Source organism: Emydura macquarii, unplaced genomic scaffold (assembly GCF_026122565.2).
Source record: "Emydura macquarii macquarii isolate MOO-44397 ecotype Brisbane River unplaced genomic scaffold, CSIRO-AGI_Emac_v2 contig_2768, whole genome shotgun sequence".
Lineage (NCBI taxonomy): Eukaryota > Metazoa > Chordata > Testudines > Chelidae > Emydura > Emydura macquarii.
The window spans coordinates 10,335,633-10,363,342 of NW_027132905.1; the positions used below are offsets into that span (position 1 = coordinate 10,335,633).

General features: G+C 39.6%; 1 protein-coding gene across 2 annotated transcripts in view; it reads left to right on the forward strand.

Annotated features, from left to right (window-relative positions):
* FSTL4 (follistatin like 4) overlaps positions 1-27,710 on the forward strand; it is a 431,301-nt gene that overhangs the window by 386,267 nt on the left and 17,324 nt on the right. For both annotated transcript variants that reach the window (XM_067566476.1, XM_067566477.1), the window contains exons 8-12: positions 265-385; positions 16,366-16,527; positions 17,453-17,587; positions 19,217-19,243; positions 24,296-24,414. In XM_067566476.1, the coding sequence (XP_067422577.1) occupies positions 265-385; positions 16,366-16,527; positions 17,453-17,587; positions 19,217-19,243; positions 24,296-24,414 (564 nt within the window). The remainder of the gene's footprint in view (positions 1-264; positions 386-16,365; positions 16,528-17,452; positions 17,588-19,216; positions 19,244-24,295; positions 24,415-27,710) is intronic.

The window sequence follows — 27,710 nt, forward strand, 5'->3', positions numbered from 1 at the left end:
AGCATAGAGCATCTTATTAACAACAAGCAGAAAAGTTCACACTCTCGATTGAATGACTTTAGCTGCATTACTTTAGCTTTAAATTGTCACTCATTCCCTCCCAAACGCTGATTTGTGAACTCCAAAACTTGCTATTGAAAATTCAAGCTGTGTTGCCAAGTTGAGATCCTATCAAAACAAGCTGAAAAAGACAGCTTAGTCTTGTGTGATGTTTAAAATAAATTTGCTAAATAAGGCCTCTTTCTTGTCTTTTGTTATCTATAGGATTTTGGAGAAGATGATTCTCTCTACATCACCAAGGTAACAACTATTCACATGGGCAATTACACCTGTCATGCCTACGGCTATGAAGAGCTGTATCAGACCCACATCCTTCAGGTGAATGGTTAGTAAATGGCATATATGACAATCCATTGAAAACATTCCTGTAAGCAATGCTGAATGTTAATCTTGTTCTCTCAAAGTTATGAAATGGAGCACACCAAATTTTCCTCTGTAAAAGGAAAACAACTCTTGGTTTGCCCACTCACATTATCACACTGCACTACACAGGTAAACAAAATAAAGTTAGTATGAGTAGACATATCTAGCTTTATAGAGTTGGTTAGACTTTAGTAGGCTTATCGGCCATTATAAAACAAAACTGTTTGGTAGTATACTACAATATTTTCTTATATTAAGCTGGAGTGTTTCACATCATAGTCTAGACAAATGACTATTTTTATCAGTCGAGAATTACTTCAAATAACTAATTTCATATTTTAGAAACTGATTCGTGTTGAATTAAATAGTTTGGAATTCATAAATAAATAGTTTGGAATGCATAAATAAATATGTAAATAGTACAGTACTCTTATGGCCAGTTACTTGGTATAGGTCAGACTATCAGCTGGTGTAAATCAGCATAGTTCCACTGAAGCCAGTTTACATCAGCTAAGGACCTGGCTAAGTGGATTCCAGAGTGAAGAGGAACTATTCAACAAGTATAAACATCTTCCCAAGCAATCATGGAGAGAGATTCTGACATCCTTACTCTGGTTTAATAGCACCGTACTTCACAAATAGTGCTGTGGAGTAGATCTCCAGCAGTGCAGAGCTCATATTCTCTTGTGAATCACCTTTTTGCTTTTTCCAAGCCTGGGCTGGCTACTGGCTGAAATGGCCCCTGGCATTGTTTAAAATAGTTTAAGGGCATTCTGCCCCAATCCCTCCTAACCCTTAACAGTCCCCTACCTGGAGGCAGGAAGAGTGGCATAGCCAGCTCTGCACCACTGGCTAATCCTCCACTGTCCCTTTAAGGCAACTGTCTGGCTGATGTGTGCTGCTGAGGAAGAGCAGAATTGATGGATCTGGCTCATTGACTTCAACGGGACCACACACATATATTCAACCTGAGTAACAGTGTCAGACTTTGGCCCCACATATGGATACCCTTTAGAAGGCTTTTAGGCCATGTCTATACTGACGGCGGCAAAGTCGCCGCCACCAGAATTATCTTTCTGGATCGATTGTGCGGTCAGTGTAGATCAGGAAGTCGACTGAGTAAAACCACCCCCTCAAGTAGCGTAGCGCTGCGTCGACGGGAACAGGCGCAGCGCAGTGTAGACAGCGCGCAGAAGGGAAGCAGAGCAGTCGACATGAGTTACGCAAGCTTCTCTGCGTGGTTTGCGTAACTCCCGTCGACTGCCGCCGAATCGCCAGGTGAGTGTGGACCAGGGCTTCGTTTCCCCTAGTCATACAATGTAACTATTCATTTAAAACACTCCGGCCCTGATTTTCCAGAGCCTTCCCCCAGCGCCATCATTTACATCTGTGCAAAGAGGGTTTTTAACTGCTACTCTCCTGATTTGTTAGCGTTTCATGTCCTCTTTGCACTTGTGTAAATGATCATTGTTAGTGCACAGACTGACTTAAGGGCTTAAGTTTTGTGGAAATACTTTGTCACAGAAAAAAATCATTTTTACAGTAGCACCGTTTCCAGACATTCAAAAGAGAGAGAGCCTGAGCATGGCTAACGACAGAAAAGTAAATACAGACCAGTAGATGGAGGTTAAGACAAAGCAAAATAATAAATAGGAATTTTTATGCAAGTCAATTAGAGCCATGGCTAAAGTGGGGCTTTCAGGGGACTTAAATGTGGTCAAGGGCTTTGTGGCTAAACTCAGAGAAAAAGTGTGTCACCAAGCTGTTTTCTGATGAGCCACACTACAGAAAAGTGTGTCGGGGGGAGAAATGAGCCAGAGAAGATGTAATAATGCTTTGTACACCCAAAGTCTCTAGTCCCATTTCCCCATAGTTCTTTTACTTCAATGGCAAGCCCCAACCTGTCCCCAAACTCAGTATCTTTTTTGGCAGGCATATCTCCACTGCTACAATGATCAGCACACCCCCACACAACACTCCTTTCAGGATCAATGGATCTTTCAACATGTGGTATACTTCATCCAGTATACTAAGTGCCCCAACAATAACTATGTGGGTGAAACCAGACAATCACAGTGCTCTCAAATGAACTCATCCAGGAAATTGTTAAGACAAAAACATCTTGTCACTTGTGAGCGAACACTTTTCACAAAGTGACCACTCTGTATCTGACCTATCAGTCCTCAACCTCAATGGAAATCTGCACAGCACTTTCAAAAGATGAGCCTGAGAGATTAAATTCTTAACTTTGCTAGATACTAAAAATCATGGTTTTAACAAAAACACTCAATTTATGGTTTATTACAACAATCTGTACCCACTAACCCCCCTTTTTGTCCTATGACTACAAGAATGTTAATTGGCCACTTTACCTTAAACGGTCCCTTAGAATGTGCACTATCTGTTCCACCTTATAATTAGCTGTGACACATTGAATACCTTTCCCAGACCTGAAGAAGAGCTCTGTGTAGCTCAAAAGCTTGTCTCTTTCACCAACAGAAGTAGGTTCAATAAAAGATATTATCTCACTCTCTTTCCCAGCAGTGTGTGGCTCTTTTCTGGAGCTGTTTTTAACCTGGGTAATGGCTTCAGTCTTCCAGAGTGTTACTTTATCCTTCTCTCTCCTCCTTAGAATGAGCTAGATCTGGTTTATGTGGGCCCAGACTCTTCCCATTCCCTGCAGTCTCTGAAAGATTGCTTAATTGGACTCAGCTGCTTTTTTTTCTTCCACCCCCTCTGCCCAAGTGACAGTTCATTCTGCCGCAAGATCGTACAATGCACAGGGGAGACCGAATGAAAGAAACTTGGAGGTAGTTTGACTGGAATCTAATCTAATGTTTATGGACAATAAATTCTCATCTTTGGGCATGGTAACTTGCAAAGTCTTAGAATAAAGATAACTAGCTTGTACGTGTTTCAGTGGGAATAGTTTCCCTCCTCAAAATGTTACTTGTGAGTTGAATGACAGTTGAGGAAAAAGCAGACTAACAACTTAATCTTTTGTACATTATATGATGTATTGTGAACCTTGAATGGAATTTAGTTGGCAGGTGACAATGTAGATTTTGTCATTATTGAAAATTCAAGGCTCAAAGGCTTTTGAAACTTAAACCTAAATGCAAAGAAGATTAAATGAAATGGGATTTTTTCAGTGAGTGGTTCAAATCAGGCATACTCAAGCTTCTCTTTCTCTCAGATGTAACTTGTTGGGAGGGATGTGTGTTGTTTATAGATGAAAGAGCCAGGGGGAGAATTTTGCAGAATAGCTCTGAAGCTTTTCTTTTCAAAAGGAGGGATTTGCAGTATAATATTTCTTCTTAATTTGCCTTGTAATATTGCAAAGTGCAGTTCCCAAATACTATCAAAAATGTCATGTCAAAGAGAACCCCAAGTTTGATCTAGTAATACTGTAGTCTGTAGAAATCTTTTTCTTATGCAGTGTCCTGTATTCCATATGAGCTCTTGCGTTTTGCAAAACTGCTTTGTTGTAGTTCTTAATGTGCTTAGCTACTCTTCCACATCACTAAAACTCTCTGCTTTTATACTTGAGTGATTACTTGCTCCGGCAACTGATGTTGGGGCAATGGAACAAAAACTGATGACAGAAATATGTTGCTTCACCAACAGAAGACATTGTGGGTGTGGTGTCCCAAGACACATTGCTTTTCAGGAATTTCTTGTCTTTTTACTTAACTGTTAGGGAGAAATTCTGGAAAGTCCCTTGGGAAGCAGAGAAAAGGAAAGGAGCAGAACTGTAGCTGCTGAGTTGAGATCCCATGAGTTATTCTGCCTGCATGAGGTACGTGCAGGCAGAATGGCTTAGGAAATCCAGGTGTGCACTCAGCAACAGCAATCCTTCAGAAGAGGGTAGCATGTGATTCCCAGTGCCCTGCATCTGCTGCTGTTTGCAAAGAAACATGTAGGTTGTGGGGTAGGAGACTTGAGCCTTAATTGTGCTCACAACCTAGATGACTGCACACCTTTCGAGCCACGCAGGTCCACCAGATAAACCAGGTGTACCCCTCCTGCCCATAAGCGGAGAACCAATGTTAGAGCAGTCAGATATGACAGTGATGTCTCATATGTAACCACTTAAACGTTTCATGGTAGCTCCCTGCACTCTCCTACCACAACTCTAGAGTTGGGCAGAGAAAGATAATTCCACTTCACAGCAGATTTCAGTATTCTGAAATTTGGTTTAGTTCCAGTTTGGAAAAACAACCCAAAATCTTGAAATTTCTCCATGAAAGACAATGGAGCCCCAAGTCTGGGGCAGTCTGGCAGGCAGGTTTCTGTCAAAACCCAGCCTGGGTTCCATTAGAACTTAACCAAATTAAACTGTCTCCATGGAACATTTTGATTTTTCACAAATCAGCAAATTCAGATGAGAAAAATATTTAGCTGGAATTTTTGCAATCAACTCCATTCGTGACTGTAATGCATCCCTATAGGAATATTTGAACACCTACAAACTGTACACCAAAGAGATGGTAGCTCAGAAATATGAAGAGTTTGTTTTTTTTTTGAGAAAATCACGGTAGAAAGGAACATGGAAACATTGCAATGCATTTGGCTTAAGTAAGTATATTGCAATTGAATGCTTTACAACACATCTGATTTATTAAAGCAGTGAAGGTGCATTTAACTATGAGTAGACAAATAAGTAATGTTCTCCATCCTCCCCGGGTTTAAGGACCCTTTTTAAAAGACTGTTATTAATACTATCCTAAACAGTGTTTTGGTTGAAGATAACCTTAGTGAAAAGCAGCGTCCACTAACTTACGCATCTGGATTGATAGGGTTTGGATAATCAAATGTAATATAACAATGCTATGTGGTTGGTCTTCATTAGTCTCGTTTAGGATTATTGATAAAGCAGCACATTTTCCTGAAAAAGCAGAGGGTTCTGAAGGATCCTAATGAAAAGAAAGGTGGTAATCTCTGCAGTAGCTGCCTAAATCAGCAGCCGTTAATATTGTTAGCAAGATGGAAGCAAGGGAGGATGAAGTTGTTTCTTCAAGGGCATATGTAGTACTTAGTATGTTTGACAGGCCGGCATGTCGTTTTTCAGATCACATTTGCAAATATCAGCAAGCAACAAAGAAAAGAACAAACTTATGTTCTGCTCTGCTACTCTAAATCATTCCATGATTAGCATGCCATGCCATGTTTGGGTTTTGTAGTATTTATTTCCTTTGCACTCAGTTATCCATTGCTTTCCTATTTAATTTATCCCATCCCCCCCCCATCACATCTTGGCACATATATGCAACAGTTCTAAATGCTTAGTTACAAGTGGACACAATGATAAGTATGCTTAGTTTCAGTTTTCAAAACATGTTTCCTCCATTCTTTTCCTCCACTTAATTTTATACCAAGAAATGGCATTGGCCCAGTATATATCCCATCCGACCAGGAACACCTATCCTCCTATTATCTTTCAGGAGTCTCCTTTGTCTCTTTTAGGAATATAACATTGCCATGTGATGTCTTATTGATTAGGTGAAAGATAGGCATTAAGCATTAAGTTCCGTTCCTGATCCAGATTTTAATTCTCCCAAAGTTAAATGTTGTTCAGATGCAGGGTTTAGGTTGGGGCCGATTTCTGTTGGTTAAATGTATATAGGATAATCTCATTTATTGTAAATTCATCTGTGGAAAGGTTTACTTTCATCCAGCCACATTAATAAAGTTTTCACACTGGTTCCCTTTTTGTCAGAGTGAAGATGGCTGCATTCCAGAGAGAATGTCACTGTCTAAAGACAAAGATCCTTTCCGGAATCTCATTTGAATCTTAGAATAAACATAGGTTTAGTTTCACATTACTGCTGGTTGTAACACAGTGCTTCCCTTTCTATCCAAATATATATGAGCAAAATCAAGAAAAACATGTTTCCTCGGGCCTCCCTTTGAATTATTTGATTGGTTTTCTACTTCATTAGGTCAGCTAATTTTGTTTTGCCTTTAAAGTCACAACATTGCCATTACAGTAAGCTTCAGCCCTAAGATATACTAATGGCTATATGGCTTTGCAGCATGGCATGCTGTTAAGCTCCTTTTGTTGTTGTTGTTGACTCTACCATACTTCCAAGATGTTCTTGTTCTTGGCACAAATCCAAAAGGGATTTAGGGGCTGTAACACACAGCGTTGCAGCATCCAACTTTTAGATGCCTAGCCACCCAGTGGACTCCACAAACCCTGGGTTACATGGGAAAAGAGAAGTGCCTAAGAATGGGATCCACAAAAGCCAGCACTTTAGATGTGGAGCAACCTAAAACAGCCAATAGCAAATGCTGAGGAGAGGGCAGTGTCCTGCTAAGCCCCATCCCCATGCCTAAGAAGTTAGGTACCTAGTTTTGTGCTGGAGGGAGGTACCTATCTCCTTTTGGGATCCACAGCCGTCAACCCTCTCTTGGAGTCAGGTGTTTAAGCTGTTTCTTGCAAGAACAGCGGAGGCAGTACTTAACTCCATACAAAATAGCTGGTTGGGGGAAAGAGGCAGCAGCAGGGGTCTTCCTTGTAACCTTTACTCCAGTGGTAAGGCTACTCATCTGGGATGTGGGACACCCCAATTCAGTTCCCCCCTCTGCCTGATGAGGAGAAGGGATTTGAATTTGGGTTTCCCACAGCTCTGGTGGGTGCCCTAGCCACTGAACTATTGAGTCAGTCTCATTCTCTCTCTGGCTCAGTGCATATTTATTAGTGAAACAGCTTCAACTGGAGAGGGTGAGAGAGACCCACATCAGAATATCCCATAGTTCCACATCCTGTGTGCGTGCCTTAACCCAGTATTAAAGGTTATCAGGGATTCCTCCTCTATCCCCCTCACCCCCTTTTGTCTGGAGTTAGGTGCACTTTGAGAACACCTATTGGGTGAGGCCCCGCAGGCAAGATAGGCAGGGCAACGTCTAGTATCGCCTACTTTGAGGATCCTGCTGGAGCTTAGAACAAAGGTAACAGTGCACATGCCCAGAGGCAGAAACCTAAGAACCTCAGGGTCTTTAACAGCAGAAATGTAGGCAACTCCAGGGTTAGGCGGCACCCTGCAACAGTTCTGAGGATCATAGTGGCACCTAAATATTGCACTTAGGTGCCTAAAGTGAGAGTTAAGTGCTTAAATCCTTCTGTGGATCTGGGCCTTTGTCTTCTTGTTTTTGTAATCAGGGACTTGGGGACCTCAGGTGCAAGGTTTATCTGCATTTTTCTTAACATCAGCCCCTGGGGGCAGGCTAACAGTTTCATAATTTTGCAGTTCTATAGGTGAAAAGCTCCAGAGGGGTAGCCATGTTAGTCTGTATACAGCAAAAACAACGGGAGTCCTGTAGCACCTTAAAGACTAACACATTTCTGCAGGCATAAGCTTTCGTGGGCTGCAACCCACTTCGTCAGATGCAGGAAGTGGAAATCACAGATAGGAAGTAGATATATATACATCAACAATGGGGAGGGCAAGTGCTAACAAAGTCAGTTCAGTTAGGGTAGATGAGGCCTATTCACAACCGTTGATCAGAAGGTGAGCATGTGTGAACAGTGACAATTACTTCTTGTAATGAGAGAAACATTCCAAGTCCCTGTTCAGACCCAGTCTGATTGTGTCACGTTTGAGTTCTATAGACGATTTCCAAGGATCTCCGAGCACATCACAGGCAGTTATGAATGACAGCTGTGAAGTAGAAAGCATTGTCCCCATTTTACACAGGCAGAAACAGGGGAACAAACAATTTGAATGACTTGCCCAGGATCAAACAGAAAGTCAGTGGCAGAGCCAGGAAGGGAGCCCACATTTCCTGACGTCCAATTTAGACTGAGAGTCCTCTTTCCTAGGGAACATGAAGGCTGGTGTCTGGTTAACATTTCCACATCTGCAGTATTAACATGGGCTTGCTTGTTTGTTTAGAAATACCACTGATGACATGGTGAACGTGTTTATTAACAGTGAACGGTAAATAAAGTCTGCTGCTAGTTTAGATGTGTATGCATAAGAAAGCCAGTACAAGGAAGGATATACAGATCAGTTCTACGAAAACAATTTCAGCTAACTTCCTTTATATAGCATGACCGTATTTCCCTAAACTGAAAATGGGACATGCAGGGCTGGACTCATCCTCGGCCCGCCCTGCCCAAATGTTCCGCCGCACCCCCAATTGAGATAAGCAGCAGAGAGGGCGAAGAGGAATGGGTATGGGCTGGGATCTAGGCACCAAAACAGGGTTTGAGTACTTTTGATCGCAGAGCCAGCAGGTGAGGCTATTGGACACTTGGCTATGTAGCCCAGGGTCCTATGGCAGTAACACCAGAATCCCCGACACCGCCAGCCAGATGGCAGAGAGGCAGCGGGGGTATTAGCTTCTCCACCCACTGCTCTCTCTGAGGGATTTTGTCAGGGCCTCAAAAGAGAGAAATCCCTCCCTAATTCACTTTATTTCATAATCCCTGTCAATCGTTGTTGTCAGGGAGGGGCAGAAAATTGACAGACGCCAGATCTGAATCCTCAATTACTGAGAAGCTTTGGAAGAAGGACACCCGCCCAGTGGTGTTAGAGGCATCTGAGAGCTGTACAGAGTGCTGAGAAATCACAAGAACCATCCCCCACCCAGCCTCCTTGCCCCTCACTAACAATATGCTCCACAGCCTCAGCAGGGGAACCTCAGGCTGAAGAGATGCTGGAGACTGAACTCCCCTTTCCCTCAAGAGCTCCTGGCTCCTTTCCACCAGGAATTGTTATTATGGTGGGAGGCACCAGATGGCCCTGCTTGCTACACAGGCTGATAGGTTCTTTTTCTTAGCATGCAAGCAAAGGTTCAGTCTTTGGAAGACAACATGTCACTGTGAGTTCAGTGATGCAATTGTCCTGGGAGAGAAGCTGTGGCAGACAGCAGAGTTTGCATGGCTTTATTCTCTGTATACAGGGGGCAATTCTTGGCATGGAGTAGCTTCCTGGGAACCAGGCATAGGTGTGTGCTGAGATTTCTGTAGCGCGGTGTTGCCTGAGTGCTATTTGCCTCTCTTCCAAGGCTGGCATTTTTGTGTGAATAAAGCAAATCACATTTAGATTTAACTGGTCACTGATTTCTCCTTCACCAGGAAACCGACTTACAAGATCCAGCCCATCTCTTGCTCAACAGCGGGGTAACAGTGGCATCAGGAGGAAAATATAATAACCATAGCATCATTAGTTATTGTTTTAACAGTCCCAGCTCTCCATGCAGATAAATGATGCACTTCCTGACCCCTACAGAAGAGAAAATAATAACAGAAGTGACGGAGGAACACCAATGAATTTATGCCAATATTCAATGAGGCAGGTGCCTGGCATAAAGGAAACCTCCGTGTAAGCCCCCTTGGCAGAGAGGGGGATCTGGGATGTGCTCAGCACTGGATACCCATGCTCCCAGCATTGGAGGGATCTGCCCAGGACTGATGCAGTAAATGGAATTGGGCAGATGTGGGAGCTGGGAATCTCTCTCCCCAGTTATTTCCCCTGCAGACCTTTTTCAGTGTCTCTCTCTCCTCTTTCCCTGTCTAACCCCTTCCCCCCTTGCTGGGAGATTTGTTCCGTGTCCCATTCCTGAGGGGGCATTTTTTCTGTAGCTCTATGGGCTCCTTTTAATGGAAGCAAGAGCCTGGGTGCGCCAGTGAAGGCGGCTGCTCCAGGAGTCAATGGAAGCAGAGATGGGCTGAGGAGGGGTGGTTTGTACAGTCACTTTCCTGCCCATCCCCAGCACTTTCCCTGAGCTCTCTCTTGATTACTGGTAGTCCCTGGCTCAGCAGATGGTGTCAGCCTGAAAGCAGGGGCTGCTCTCCAGGGGATCATTTCTGAAGGCAGAGCTGCCACCAGCAGCAGTAGAGAAGATTACTTTGCTGCTGCTGCTGCTGCTGGCAGGCAGCACCACCTGCACAAGTCAGGGACAAATGCCCATTTTTGGCAAAAATGTAGTGACAGCCAGAACAGATCTGAAAAAGAGGACTATCCTGGTCAAAACGGGATGCATGGTCACCCTACTTTTGTACCACAAACATCAAGGGACCTGCCACAAAATCTCAACACCATATATAGCATATGTAACATCTGATCCGATGTGTCTATGCTAAGACCAAAACCAAGATTGAAATCTTATGATTTGTACAGCAAAAAACAGAGAGCAAGTATACATACCCTAGCTTGCTCCTTAAAAATGAACACGTTGAAGGACAGATAGTGCAATGATCTAAAATGAAAACAAATTCATCTGCATTGTTCTTTCAAAAATATCTTTGATAGGAAGAGTACTTGGAAGTGTTTTTCCTCTACCATTTGCTGAATTCACATGAAAAGTCTGTAGAGCATACATTGAGTGTAGTGGAAGAAAAAGCCGTTCATCATTTCTAACAAAAAAAAAAATTTGCTGAGGATAAAGAATCTTGCAAAATTGTAATCAGCTATGAAAACTGATAGTTTGCAAATCAAGAGACCGCTGAGTGTAGAGAATCATTTTCCTTTGTTCCTGCACTCTGGAAAACATCGGCATAAATCACAATAATGTGTTCTTTGAATACAGTTTCCATAGGTAGTTGGATCTTCAGCTCAATTATGAGGATCCTCTAGGAGAATTTGCCAGTAGTGGAGACGTGTTTTGAACAATGCAATTTAACTGAAAAGAAAGAAGGCTGCAAATTCCTTTCATTTGTGAACTGAAAGATTAAAACATCTGAGGTAAATGATTAATCCTTTAATTAAAATAATCACTAAAGCACATATATACTGTAGCAGCAATGTATTGCTTTGGGGATTGATTTGCTCATCCTTACTCATAGTGACTTGCACCTTATTACAGTGAGTTTTTCTACAGAAATGAATGGGTCTATTCCCAATATAAAATTTCATGAGTAAGGGTGGCAGGATCAGGCCCGTTGCAGACAGGTCTATTTAGCTAATCTCTTGGTTGCATGAGTCCTGTTCCTTTACAACTTTGTTTAATGTAATGGCATTTTTATGTTGCCTTTGCCTGTAGACATAGTATCATTTTGAAGATATATATTCACTGAGGGAAATGGCAAAATATAGTCCATATATTCCAGTCTCAGCTGATATCACTGCAAGTTTAAGAACAAATGTGCTTACCTGGGCAGTATTAATTTGTAGCAAGGACAATGGAAGTGCGGTCTGTAGGTTACCAGTACCATAAGACAGTTGCACAGAATGACACACCTGTATAATGAATTATGATAAGACAAGAGAAAAGAAATAAAAGTTAAAATGGGAGCAAGGGAAGCAAGGTGTGGGAAGAGAGCCGAAATAGAGGCTCTCTATTTTGAAGGTGAGAAAGTAATGTGATTCCCTTATTAACCATTCTGAGAAAGATGTGCAGCAGGCCATAATTTCAAATTAAGCTGATGTTAATGTAGTACATTGATTCAGTGCCGAGGAGACCTAGTGCTAGGTTTGGCAATGTAAATCTGTTCTAGTCTCAGCTCTGTTAATTAACTGTGTGGATGCCTTGGATCCAAGTAAGCAACATGAAGAAATAGGGAGATCCAAGTAACCTCTGCTTTGTTAATTAGAGGGCTTGAGCATGCACCCCTGACGTCAGTGCGAGTTTTCTCATTAACTTAAATGGGAACTGGATCAGGCTTAGAATGATGTGGTACAAAACAGCAAGATGATACCTAGCTAATTTACACAGCTTTTGTGACTGGTAACTAGGTAACCTTTGTAAAATGAATGTGTTAAGAATTATTGTTTGAGACAGCACCACGAGATTTAGGGTAAAATTTCTGCATGCACCTCAGTGACCTAGGAGTCTCAGGCCATGTCTATACTGATGGCGGCAAATTCGCTGCCGCCAGATTGCTCTTTCTGGATCAATTGAGTGGTCGGTGTAGATCTGCTCAATCAATCAGGAAGTTGACGCTGGTAAACCACCCCTTCAAGTAGCATAGCGCTGCATTGACAGGAACAGTGTTCCCGTCGGCGCAGCACAGTGTAGACAGCGCGCAGAAGGGAAGCAGAGCAGTCGACATGAGTTACGCAAGCTACTCTGCGTAGTTTGCATAACTCTCGTCGACTGCTGCCGAATCTCCAGGTAAGTGTGGACCAGCCCTCAGTCCCATTTTCAAATGTGGTGTAGGTCCAGATTTTTAAAGGTGTTTAGATGTTCTTTGCTCAGCATAGCAACACTTACCTGACTTGGGAGCGTTAAGTCTTGTTTTCAGAAGTGACTTAAGAGCTTAAGTCCCATTAACTTTCAGTGAGATTCAGGCTTCTAAAGGCCAGATTTTCAAAGGTATTTAGGTATCTGACAATCCAATTGGTGCCTAGTGGGATTTTATTAAGTGGTGTGCTTTCATCTAACCCTAAGGCTTCACAGTAAACCAAAAACGCCAACAATTGCCATGCCAGAATAAAATCTTAAATCATCAGTCATACTTGGAGGCCCCTCTCACAAGAGTGTCCTTTGAGCAGGCAAAAGTTAGAAGGCCATTTGAACAGGAAATGGTCTCAAAAAGCCGACATTCATTTATAATATATTAGAATACATGTATCTTTTCTAGCCAATGGCTTGATTCTGCACCCACTGAAGTCAATGGGAGCTTTGCCACTGACTTTAATGGGAGGAGGATCAGGTCAAATGCTAATAAATCCATTTGTTTAGGAATTGCATGTTAATTTAGTTTAAAAAAAAAAAAAAAAGCTTGCGTTTTGTAGTAGTCTCCACACAGAGCTCTTTTCAAATATGAAATTTAATCAACCCGGTTTTTATACCTCTAGACAAACTATTAGTAGACTTGGCAGGATCAGAAACAAAGCTTGTCAGTCCGGTTAAAGGTTCTTATGGTCTATGTTACTTATTGCCATGGATGACCGGACACACTGATGGTGCATTGTGCTTTTTTACGAACAGGAAATAAAATGAATCTAAATATCTAATGCATAGGTAGAATCTAAAGACATTCCTTTGTTGGAAATTCTTTTTTTTTTTCTTCTTCTTCTTAATTGCCCCCTAAAACAGTCTTTTTCAAATCCATAAAAACTTACTTGAAGCCTTCCTGTCATGTCTGACTCCATTCAGAGTATTAACCAGAGTTGATAACTCAATACCTATTTAGGTACACAGTAGGCAAGGGAGGGAGAATGGAATATTCTCTCATTAGTTGTGTTCATAAAAAGAAAGACTTTAAGGAACATGTTGTTGAACTTCATTACTAGAACTATCCCAACACAGATATCTAGCACCCTAGCAAGCTGTAGATAAGTTTCATTTGGTAATGTTTCTTTCTATACCAGTTGTTAGATTAATGTATTTTTATCACCCTGGGGCCTATGCATTTTATTCTGGCTCTGGTTTTATAGAATTGTGAGTCTTTAAACTGTTTCTTCATTGATTCCCAAAATTTCCTAACTGAAAAACTGACAGAAATTTGACCACTTTATTATGAGAGCACACAGAGCGGTCTCTGTTACTGCCTTAAACATATTATTGACAACTTAGAGCTCGCAATGAATTAATTTTGACAAGTTCTTGAAATGCAAAATACACAAATCTTTACACCTGATATGCCCAATATTCTCAGACTCATACAACTGGAACCTTTTCATCTACTGATTTTAAAGCCAGAGATCCTCAGTATCTTATTTAGGAGATGACTGCAACGTTCTGTTGATTCAAATCAGTATAATGAAATGTGGGCAGTCTGTGTTTGATCTCCTCTGTATTTTCAGGAGGTGATTAGAAAAATTAGAGGTGAGCATGAGTTAGAAAAATCTGGATTCTTCTCTTCTCCATAGCAAACTGATAACCCAACCCTTGCTGATTGAGAGTTTTGTTTATCATAGGGGCTGCAATACTATATAACAAACTACACAGACTCTCTTTTAGATTGCTTCATCTAAATTACTGTATGGGCAGTTTCCTGTTGTAAATAATACATTATTCTTCCCTTCATAGCAGAAATTTCCCTTTTCACATTACAACTTTCTGCCCTACTCCTGAGAATGTGGTGAAGAAAGGGAATTCTTGTTCTGGAACGCATTGTTACTATATCGCACCATCGTCTTCTATTATCTTTCACTCTTCTGGTCTGTTTTTTTCCTATTCTCACATTTTCCTGTGTTCTATGTCCTTCAGTAAATGGTAGGAGAAGTTGATGTTGTTTCTTCCAAATGAGCATCCTGCCTTGCTCTTCCCGGATGATTCCCCAATCCACTCTGCAAGCAGTATTTCAGATTTTGAAAGATAACCAGTAGAAATAGAATTTCACATCCCCTCCAAATAAATATTCTCTAAAATCTGGTGAGGACAGGGGATTAGTTCTTTGCTATGCTGTAGGAACTATATCTTAGGTGTAAGATCAAGCCATAAAAGCCTCCTTCTTTCCCCCACTGTAAGAAAACATGATCTGTAAACTGAGGGAGTTATCCTTGCCAGTGTAACAGACTGGTGGCTTTTGTTATTTGGCCTGTCTGATCAGGCTAGTTGAAGCTATACTCACAACTGCTGAAGTCAAAAACACTACAAAGAGACTTATCTCTTCGGTTGGTGTTGGGATATGGAACATTTCACTTCCAGGCTGCTGGAGTGAATCTGACATAGGTTACCAGTGAATGAAAGTTTTGATCTTTCCAGTAGGCATCTATCTGAATCTGTAGGTGCTTGAATACCTTTGAATATCTGGCCCAACATAATTAATGTTGGAAATTTCAGCTAAAGGGCAAGGATTAAATGGATATAATATCTTAATAATTATTTTTAAAACTATTGATGAATCATCATCTCACCTCTTTGGTTCAGTACTGAGTTACATTGGTTGAACAATCCAGATGAATGAGGTCTATGGTTCACCTATTGTCTGCATTAAAAAGTAACTATTTGCCAACAGTTGCTAGACAATTTGGTGTCTGAAATGCCACAGTATTCCTTATACTCAAAAATAGGAGATATCTGTGGAAGTTATATGGTAATGGTGAGCAAATATATAATTTTTAAAGACTTTCACTCTTTGTAAGTAGGGGACTTCAGACTTCAGTTCCGTAATTCTGTCAGCCTGAGAACTTTCACAAGCATTAAATTGAAATGTATTTAAATATAAAGAATAAGAATAGCACACTGAATAAAAATAAACTTAAAAACCACTTTTGAATTATTTTAAAATATTTAAACATACCCGAGTAGATAGTTAACAAATGGTTAATTGCTAATACCAAGGTTTGTTGAACTGTTTCAATGATCACAAGACTGAAAATCAATTAACTTGTTTGAAATTGTGATATAATTAGTAATTCTGCCAATCAGTACACAAATGCTTCCTGCAAGAAATTGTCAATTTTTGGATACCTTCCATCTAAATATATAATTTATACATATCCCACTTGCTCAGAATCATATGTAGAAAACATTTAAGCTATTTTATTGTTATGCATTCTTAATAATTAAAAAATATTGAATAGTTAGGTGCCTTTTGTTGAAGAAATTCAGGCAGAGAATCCAGTTCTGTTCCCAACAATTTCAGTGCAATGTTTCCAATTTATGTTAGCGAGCAAGATCTTTAGGTCCTGAGCCAGCAAAGCATTTAAGCAGATGTTTAACTTTAAGCACTTGAGTAATCCCTTTAGGTCCCAATTCGACTCTCATTAAAGCTGACAGGAGTCTTTCCAATAACTTCAGTTCCAATTGGTTTAAATTGAAAGATGATTTGACTACTAAATCAAATACAAGGATTACCTCCTGAATTTAATTTTGTAGCATTTTTGTTTTGATCAGTCAACAGAATTCAGTAATGATTTTTCTACATTGCAACTTTAACTCTAGTTTACTGTGGAAAAAAGATTGCTGTTTATTTCATAATCCTTTACTTAGAACAGTCTTTTTTTCTACAGCAGAGATTGAAATCAATGAATTACAAAGCACAATGAGAGGTGACAATTGACAAGTTAGTTTAAAGTAACCAATTCCTTATTTCCACAGTGCCACCAGTGATTCGTGTATATCCGGAAACTCAGGCACAGGAACCTGGCATATCCGCAAGTCTCAAATGTCATGCTGAAGGCATTCCTAATCCCAGAATTACCTGGCTAAAAAACGGCATGGATATCATGCCAAAATTATCCAAACAACTAACTCTCCTAGGTAAGAACAGAATTCTGGTTAATTTATGTACTGTAAAAAAAGAGTTAAATGGGTTTATGTTGCAGCTAAAAGTAGATGTTCTTTTTCTTTTACTGTCATAGAAGTAAGAAAATTATGTTCCATGACTTCAGTTCTTTCTAGCTCTTTCTCCAGTGACTTTCCCATAAAATACAATGTTGATTGGTATAAACAATAACAGCATTCTTTTGAAATATAGTGTACCTGATTCTCCACTGCTTTTGCCCATGGTTTAAATCAGGACAAATCAGAAAGGTGCAGTATATTACATTCTCTTTGTACAGGTACAAATGACCATACAAGGTGCAAGTCTGCTGAGAATTGGGCTCTGACTCTTCTGTCTCACTTTTCATATTAACTTCTGCAGATGAAATTATTTCTCATTGCTAAATTTGGATACTCATTTTCAAAACTTAAATATAAGAAAATGAGACCTCACTCAACACACACAGTTAAAAAGGTGTTTAAATAATAGTGCATTACAGGAGAACAAGACAATATGTGGGATTATGTAGAAAACATTCACGCTGTCTACTAAAATAGCAAAAAATCAGGTTTTAATTGGTTTGATGAAAAAAATGTTTTAGTATTTGCATGATTTTGTGCAAAAGGGAATTTTACAAATTTTTACTAGCGGCAAATAAGTGACATGTTGCATTCTGTTTGGGTGTGGAATTTCATTTTATTTCTTTGTGGGAAATCCATATCTGACACTAAGAAAAGAAAACATTTCCATCTTCTACCAGTTCATACACTCCTCAAAATGTCAGTTTAAGCATAGAAAATATTCAGAGAGAAAAGCTTGTCACTTTGCAAGCCTGTAATGACAAGCTTCTTCAGGAATCTAGGGCATTTGAACAGCTATGTTATAGCAGTGGGGAACAGTTTATGGATGTCTTTGTTACAGCAAATGGAAGCGAACTTCATATCAGTAGTGTTCGATATGAAGACACCGGTGCCTATACATGCATTGCTAAAAATGAAGTGGGAGTGGACGAAGACATATCTTCTCTCTTCATCGAAGATTCAGCCAGAAAGACTCGTAAGCTTAATTTTTCCTTTATCTTTTTAGGAACCCAGTATTTATTTTTGTTCCAAAGCTATATGGTTTATACTATAACACCATAGTTATATGAAGTTACTACTTCCCCTCTTTGGTTTTAAATAGTGTGTACCTGACATATTCAATGGGAATTTTACCTTAGTAAGGATTTCCAGGATAAGGCCTAACACAAATGTAATCTGCTTTGTGTTCTTTTGTCCACTAAAATAACCATCACACATTTGCAACTCAGTCCTGGACTCATTCCACACAATCTGTGGAACTCCCATTGAAGCTAGTGTGAGTTCTGCCTACATAGTGGTTATAGTATTGGGCTCTATTTTGAGAAGGTATCACGTGGGATTCAATAGACAACTTGCTGTAGTGCATTGTTAAGGGTCTTTTGTGTGTTAGGGTTGAATTAAGATACGGACATAGAGAGTATCTTTAGTAAAGTAATAAATTACCAATATTCTTAGCTGTAAAAGGATCCAACCCAGAGATTTCTTCCAATGGTTGCCAGATTTTAAAAATGAAATTTCATTGTCTGTTTGTACAGACCTTTCCTTTTTTCAAGCAAATTAATACTCAAAATAGCCAAATATTTGGACACCTACAATAGTTATGTGTGAAACTGGTTTAACTTGAAGGGAAGTCATCAGTTCATTTTGCTTGAATTCTTTGTTTACCTATATCACATTGAAAAGTAGCAAAACAAGTTTTAAAAATATTAAGATGATTTTCCATAACAAAGACATGTATTTTGCCATTCAAATCTTAGCCAAATCAGAGTGAAATGTTATTATCATAGCACTATCCAACATGAAATTGCAATATCTGAAGACCTGATTGGTTGTCACTTTGGGATAATTCTTCATATGATGATTCTAAAGGTTCTGCAGATTATACCTGTGTGTGTTGATATTTTAGGGCTGTGTGTGAACAGGATTCTGCTTATTCGGTCACCTCCCAAAAATACACCGCATGCTGAATTAGATGTTTACAATAGATATACATACAAATGGCAATACTTGGTTCATTAAGTAGAATATTGTACTCTTGCAAATATCAGTCACTTTAACTTGAACCCTTGAGCAAGAGAAATTATACTATGGTGAGAAATAATGTGAAATATTTCAAACTGAAATTCAAATACAAGTATATCTACTGATGTTATTTGAATCCTAAATGAAAACATAGTGTTGGAAATACCAGAAAGCATTTAGTTGGTATAACTGTCTGTCCTAGGCTTCAGAAAGATGTTGTATTAGCTTAATAAAAATGTACTGGAAATCATTGTCTGCACTGTACCTACAATTACGTTCAGGAGAACATTGTGTACATCAAGGCTTGATCCTACAGTCTTGGTGCAGGCAAAATTCACATTCATTGTAATGGGAATTTTGTTTGTGCAAGGACTGCAGGACCTCCCATGAGGAGAAGTTTGACTTTGGAAATGTCTGTTTTTCCTGATGTTTTATTCAAATTAAATACTTTGCCTGGATGAATGCTATGAAGTTTTCACAAATTACAGTTCACTTAGAAGCAGAGTGTTAATTCAGTTAATTGCTACAATGAAAATTTTGACATTGTATGTTTTTTCTTTTCTTGATTATTTTCTGGCTGCAGTTGCAAACATACTGTGGCGAGAGGAAGGTACTGCAGTAAAGTTGTTTTGTTGTAGTGATAATGTGCTTGTCTGCTTCAATAATTCCATAATGGGTCATTCTCCACTGACTTGCCACTAACTATAGTTGCCAGATTAAGTATCAGACCAGCAGTTCAAAAGCTACCCTTCAAATAATTGATGTCAATTTTGTGATGTAAATCCTGTACATAATCTTAGATTTTTTTCCCTATAAAATAATAGGTGATCATGATATATTTGAAATTCTTCATTTGGCAGAAACAATCACTAATGCAATTTAATGTCAGATTCTTCACAAATATCAATAGCTTAAAAAAGTTTCCAGAACAACCATGATCTCAATTTAATGTAAATGAACAAAGTAAATATAAATTCAGTATGTTCCATTTTTAAACAAGTGGTTCATGCTGTTCTTTGCCTCTTCTTTACTAGTGTGTACAAACGTTTATTTTGTAAACCACATACACTGCTTTGTTCATATGTGTTGGGTGAAACAATAGTTGTTGCTCCCTCCGATCCTTTAAATAGATGCAAGGCACAGGATACCTCATTTCTCCTTGTTTTAATTGGCAATTAAGAACTCTGATCAGATTTATAGTGTGTCCTGCACAAGGTCAAAATTTCTATAACCTAAAGACTAAATTAGAGAAAAAGCATCTTAAGCAGCTAATGGACTCAAGCTCAGTAAGGAGACTGTTGTGGCCAAAATTTTATTTGATTTTGTGTGTGCATGTACTGTAGTTATGTGCAAAAATGGGTATTAAGATATCATCTACATACCAATTTGCACATGCAATGGCAGTAAATGAATATGCAAAAATAGCTAAACAGTTGTGCCTCAATTGCCTATTTAACAGTTTATCACTTGCATACACAGTTATGGCAACTGCATGCACAAATGTGGACATTTGGCTGTGTGCACTTTTTGGCTCTTGTGTATGTGCCTCCAAGCCACTGGAAAAATTGGCCCCTGGACTGTAAAACATCCATCCCAGCAGTCACTAAAAAGATGTGAATATGTTTTTTTGGTTGTTTTTTTTTAAAAGTCCAGCCACAAGCTGGTGTTGCATTGGGTTTAGCTTTAATTTTTGTAGCTTCAACACAAGGAAGTCTAGATCTTACTGGCATACTAGCATTATGGATTGAGTCTTCACCAGTGAATAAGTTGTTCTTCAACAATTTCCTTAATGTATCTGGCACAAACATCATTTCTTCTGTCATCAGGCAAAGCATATATTTCCATCCTACCAGTTGAGAGTGCAAGGACCATTTCGCGCCCAGTCCTCTACACTATGCAAAGAAAGGATCTTATTGCAGTCACTTGGCTTAGAGCTTTTCGTTTTGCTTTGACTTTGCCCTCAGGACTTTTGAGGCATAAGGAAAGTGACAGTTTTTAGTGACCTGTAGTTCTTCATTTTGGCATATGAACACCCGGAACATATCCACTGTCCCATTCCCTGCAGTAGCGCTGATGGCATATGTATAAAAGCAGCAGGTTTTGGGTCATTAAAAGTGGCAGGATCACTAGCTTGAGCAGCTTGTCCTGAGATAGTTCTGCTCTATTCCCAACTCAGCACCAGCTACTGTGTAATATACAATGATGGAGATTGTTTCTTCACTGCTGAGCTTCATGTAAATTGCACCGTGGGCATTTAGATTTCCTATATTCCAGTGCATAGTTTGCTCAGATCTGAAATTGCTATTGAATTAAATCAGTCAAGCATCACCTAGGTAATGGTGCATGGTTGTTCATATATTGCGTATCCCATGTTCTAGCTTAAAGATCCTCATAGGGTGGGCGGGGAGGAGGGTAGGGAGTGTGAGATAACTTTACATGGACTAAACAGACAGAAAAGTAGTAAATATTTAAAGGAATACATATGCATAAAGCCAAATAATAGTTCTTCTAAATATAGTGTAGTTACTGTAAACTAAACAGAATCAACCTGCATGTTTCTAAATTAAATTCCAAACATTTAGAAGGAGAAACAGACCTAGCGATAGCATATTTACTGTCAATGTTCCTCTGTGTGTTTAGAATATGATTATATAAATGTTTTGCTACATATTAGAAATTAACTTGTAATATGTTTGATCTGCAAATTCATTCTAGAGAAAGGAGCCACTTTAGTATGACAAAACTTGGCATAGAGAAAAGGCTGGATGAGAGAGAGGGTTTTTTGTTTTTGTTTTTTCACCTTTTATTTTACTTGTTTTTCCTTGCTGTTAAAATTAAAGCTGGTGTTTTAATAAACATTATTAGCCAAAGGATGGGTATAGCTCAGGCCATTAAGGTGATCAAACTCTCATGTTGTCATAGATATAACAGTAAATTAGATATTGTAGTAAACTAATGATGTGAGTTAATTACTGTATGTTGTTTTGCATTAAGCAAGCTTTTTGCTTTAACTCAGAGTATAAATAATTATAGTTGGTCATTTAAAGAGGACTATATTTTCAAAAGTTTTCACAGAATATACACAACTAAAACCCAGGAAATTAACGCACATAACATGCTCAGCCAGTTTCATGTAGAATTGGAAGCATATGCAATAATTAATGCTTTTTATGTGCATGTATTTTGTATAGTGAAAACAGTGGATGGAAAAGTGAGTGGCTCTAATACAGAATTAATTGTTACAATATTTTCCAAGTTGGAATAACTTACATTATGTCTAGACCAAGGGAGGACAAGGAGAGCACACAAATAAATAATCATCAGTATTATAGATGTATATAAATTTAAACATGAAAGCCTTGTATTACCAATTTTAGTTATTTAAATGCTTCAGTCAATTTGGATTAGAATGAGGAAAACCATCACATGGATTGGCCTATTGATATCAATTGGACAATTTTTGTGTGTAAGCCAGTCAGGACGTAGGTGCTTGTATGGGTATGACAGTAGAATTCCAAGAGTTAACTAGTGAAAAGTAACTTTCACGTTTAAAAGTTGATTTGAAAGTTATTGACCATAAGAGCTTTTTAATTTAATAACACTCTTTTCAGGGTTTACTAGTCCTGCTTCCATTGAAGTTAGCAGCAAAATGCACACTGACTTTAGAGGAAGCAGATTCAGGACCATAATGTTAAAACATTGCAAGGTAACTAAAGTAATTTGAAGAGTAACTCCAAATCTACACAGAACTGTAGGCATTATCAAACAGTGTTTTTGCTATTAAAGGCTACTAAAAGCTGAACTGCGCATTCATATTCTTAACTAAATCATCAGATAAATAACACTAATAATGTGCATGCAGATAACAGGCATTTATCACAGTTGTCATAATTTATTGCATGACTGTTTTCACTTTTTAAAATTAAACGTTTTTTTACATATGCAAATTCGTTCACTCATTGTACAAAGGGCCAAATTCTGCTCTCTGATATATACAGTCAATTCCTATTGAAATAAGTGGGAGTTATGTGCATGCAGTGAGAGTGGATTTTTGGCTATAATGCCTGGACAAAATGACTTGGCAATGTACTTCTGGAAAATTCGTCCTTAGCACCTATCAAGTCCTTAGGTAGAGCCTGAGTGGCAATTCAATATTTATGCTTTTTTCAGAATGCATGATCCCTCACTGTGGCATCACCTTTAAGGATCACAGCTCTTGTATCCCTTTGATGCCTTAACTGGGGTATTTCTGCGGTCTGGTTCAGAGGCTAATCTTACAGCATCAGATTCTCAGTGTAGCGACAAACATATCAAAAGCTAAAAAGTCTCTCTACATGCAGTTGTACTCTGAAGTCAAAGATAGTTTATTCTTAAGGAACATCATCCCCCCAGGCTGAAATTTCATTTAACTAAATACAGCAAATATTTTATGAAATTTGCTAAAAATATGTTAGTCTCAATCATACATAGTTCTTACTGTAAAAATCTGTAATGATTTAGGCCCCAATCCTGGAAGCACTTAATACATGTGGAGTAACGCTTTAGATGTGAGTAGTCCCAAAAGGATTTATACATGCTAATATAAAGAGAACTAGTTCCAATAGTGTATTGTTGCTCGTGTTTCTAAGTGTTTGCAGGATCAGGACCTTATTTTCTATGGAGCAAATTTTATTAAAAATGAAATTTTACATCACCAGTGCCATGGAAGTCTGGCAGATAAGTACACTATCAACATTACTTGAGATAACAAAGGCCATTGTAAGAATTTATTTAGCAGGTGATATAAAAATTTAAAGAGTGTTGGAATCTTTCTGAGTATAGTGTTTGAAAAGATTCCTTAATCATTTTATAAGATATTATTTACTGCATTTGCATGTAGCTGAAGAAGAATCAAACTATCAATGTTGTAAGGCATTTCTGCTAAACAGAAATGTAAAGTTATAATCTTGCAACAGAAATCCACTGAGAAGCAGCTAGTTTTTCAAAAGCTCCTGGAATGCCCCAGTTTTGATAGCCGAGTGCTGTTGTAATGCTGAAATATTCCACATTTGTGAATTACAGTTTGCAAAATTTCAAAAATATATTTGTTTTGGTGGCTATTTTTGGTTCATGAAGATGGTTTTAGAATAAAGGTTGGATTTTTAAAAAATTTATATTTCGTGAAACAACCAAGCAACACTTTCATTCATCTTTACAATTTTCAAATTGAAAAAAGATCACATTAATTGTAACTGGGTGGCTTTGAGGGGTTTTTTTTGTTTGTTTGTTTGTTTGTTTTTAGCTTGAAGTTCCTTCAGTTGCATGATAATTAGCAAGCTATTTCCAATGTAAATGGAAAGAGAAAAAAGTCATGATTTGAGAAGGTTAGAACGTCACACAGATTCAGATTCTGATTCAGATATAATCATGGAAGACCTCAAGATACTTCCCTAACTTTGTTACTGCCACCACCAAAGCAATGCATTTTTGAATATGTCTGTACCTCCTCACACCTTGAAGGCCCTCGTTATGACATGAAGTTTGATTTTGTGAATGCACCAACTGCATCCAAATTACCAGTTTTTATATAAAGTGATTTTTTTGTTGTTCTTCCAAAAACAAAAAGTCTAGAAATGTTGGGTTTTTTAAAATCTACTTCTTTCACTTTGTTTTTTTCTTAAAGGCCTCAGTGTGGGAAATATGTTTTATGTCTTTTCCGATGATGGGATCACAATGATTCAGCCAAATGAATGTGAGATCCGAAGACATATCAAACCCAGTGAAAGGATTTTTACAAGTTATGTAAGTTTTGATTTGTTTTGATTTTTGTAATAAAATATCCAAGTCATCTGTTGGCTTGTGCTCCCTAGATCTTGCAGAGATGATATACAGTAAGAGGGAGAAGTTACATTAGCGAAGTGTCCAGTTCAGGATGTGCAAGGTAGGGATTTGTGGCCATGCAGAAGGTGAAGGAAGTTTAGCCTTGGAATCAGAGTGCCTCTGGCCTGGCTTGCCAGTATCTAGCAGCTTGGAGTAGCCATTTCCATCTGTGCCAAGTGGCTATAAAATGTTACCAAATCAGAACTGGGCCACAAGAAACAAGATGCCCAGAGGAGGGCCTCCCCCATTATGGCCCCTGCTAATGTAACTCTGTTAATGGCTTTTATGCCACCACCACCACCACCCTACAACCTCCGGGTGCAGTGAGACATTGGTGGCAGGACAGGGCATGTGACTGGAATAGTACTGTGCTTCAGCTAGCCTTAGCTATCAGATGACCACTTCAGATATGGCTCAAGAATTACGGACCCACAACCAGCTGCTTTGCAATCCGTCACAGCTGCATCCAGGAGATACTGAGCTTTGGGCCTAAATCTGTTCCAGGGTTGGTACTTCCACAGTACTTGTTCAATGCAGTTCTTCTTCAAGTAGGGTCCCTATGGCTGCTCCACTTCAGGTGCACATGTGTCTCTCCTGCTCTTGATGGGAGATTTTCAGTAAGCAGCGTCTCTTCAGCCCACACATGCGCCCTATGTCTCTTTATCTCAGATGCTGAAGTTGTATAGAGTTGCACTGATAAATTGCCCTCAATTCCTTCTCACAACCTCAGCCTGTGATAGAGCTCTACCATGTCTGCCTTGAGCTTGCCTTGGTATTTGTAGTATTTCTGTCGTGGTTAAGATAGTTTTTATGGTTAGATAATAAGAGGGTTGCTTTACTCCTCTTGCCTCTTGGGGAGACTTAATTTTTTCTTGCAGGGCATGCCTGGCTTGCCAGGTTTCAGACTTTGTCTCTCCTGCCAAGAAGCTATACCTGTAAGCGACAGCCGAGTGGTTAGTTGTGTTCATTGCTTGGGGGAGTCTCATCTGGCCCACAAGTCCATGGCAAGGAAAAACAGGGAGATTAAATTCAGACTGCTAATGGGGAATTCCAGGGCTGGCTCAGCATAACTTATTGTCCAGTCAGAGACACCTTGGACAGTTACTCACCTTGGACAGTTACTCTACAAGTAAGGAACTCCTTAGACTGGTGGAAAAATCAACTCAACATCTGGGCAGGCATTCATTTCTGTCACCCAGCCCCATCAGTGACTTTAGCAACAGATACATCACTGTTGAGTTGTGCAGCCCACCTCAATACCTTCACAACTCAAGTCAGATGGACAACTCAAGAAACCAGTCTCCACATCAGTGTGTTGGAGTTCAGAGCTGTCAGGGCTTGCCTTCATTTCCTAACCCTAATCAGGAGCAAGTCAATCAGGGTCATGACAGACAATGTATCCTGCATGTTCTATATCAATAAGCAGGGAGGAGTAAGATCCCCCTCTCTGGTCGCTGAAGCCATGAAACTATGGAATTGGTGCATAGCTCATCAAATCCAAATCTCAGTGTTCTAGCTCCCAAGTATTCAGAACATTACAGCCAATGTCCTAAGCAGACACCTCTCGCAGGACTACAAATGGAAGCTAGACACACAAGTTCTCCACAGTATATTTCTAAAATAAGGACGTCCACAGGAACACTACATCTTTTCTGCGCAAGAGGGAGTGTGGGCCACCACTCCTTGGGAGGTGCCTTTCTTCCATCTTGGAAGAACGGTCTGGTCTATATGTTTCTCCTAATGCTGTTGATACTGAGGGTGATGAACAAAATCAGACAGGACAGAGCCAGAGTTATTCCAATAGAGCTGAGCTGGCCAAGACAAGCTTGGTACCTTTACCTGCTTCACCTATGTGTCCATCCATCAGTCAGGCTCCCAACCATTCTTCATCTCCTGTCACAGAATGTGGGTCACATGCTTCTTCCCAAGCTACTGGTTCTCCACCTCAGAGTGTGACTTCTTGATGGCTCTACGGAAGTACAACAGGTATTACTGAACAGTAGAAAGAGGTCAACTGCACTACTTACTTGCAGAAATTAAATAGATTCTTCCATTGGTGATGGTGTCACTGCCTCCTTGCCTGATTTAATGCCACTCTCAGTCATCCTGGATTATCTGTTGGATCTAAAGAAATTGGGGTTATCAGTTAGTTCAGCTAACATCCATTTGGCTGCAATATCAGTCTTTCATCTTCTGGTAGAAAAAATTTCCATATTTGCTCACCCGATATCACGTAGGTTTTTAAGGGTCTGGGGAATCTCCATCTGCAGACAAGACACCCTACCCCAGCCTGGGACTCAATTACTTTATGAGACCTCCATTCGAGCCAATGGCATCCATTTCTCTGTTGCATTTATCTGTGAAGATGGCCTTTCTAGTAGCCATCACGTCAACCTTTAGGGTCAGGGAGATTGGAGCCTTGACAGCAGATCCCCCATTTAAGGACAAGGTCTCTTTACATCGACCTAAGGTTCTGTGAGAGTTCCACCTTAATCAATTCATTTATTTACCTTTGTTTTTCCCAAAGTCGCATAGATCTCTGCAGGAATCCTGCTTTCACACTCAGGGTGTTAGAAGGGCTTTGGCTTTCTACTTAGATAGCACCAAGCAATTTAGGAAGTCACCTAGGCTCTTCATTTCCTTCATGGATAGATTCACAGGATCCTCGATCTCTACTCAGGGACTATTGAGATGGATATCTGGATGTATTATCACTTGTTATGATGCTGCAGATATTCATCTCCACCAAAGAGTGATAGTACAATCAACCAGATTGCATGCAACATCTATGGCATTCCTGAAGACTGTACCGGTATCTGAAATATGTAGAGCCGCTACATGGGCTTCAATACATATTGTTTTCAAAATGTTATGTCCTGATTCATGCTGTCAGATCTGATGCAGCACTTGGTTTTGCAGTATTATCTTCAGTTCTGGACTCTACTCCAAAGCTCCCTTCTCCATGTGGGAGTGCTGCTTGGAAATCACTTGAAGTGGAACACCCCTAGGGATGCTGCTGGAAGAAGAAAAAGAGGTTATTCACATTGTGGAGTAACTGCATTTCTTCAAGATGTGTGTGTATCTATGGGAGCTCCACTACCTGCCCTTCTTTCCCTTTGCTTCGGACAGCTAGGGGATGTTTGGGTGGAGAAGGAACTGAGGGTGATTCACCCACACACTGCTATAGCCTCGGTATCTGACAAAAAGAGGCATAGCAG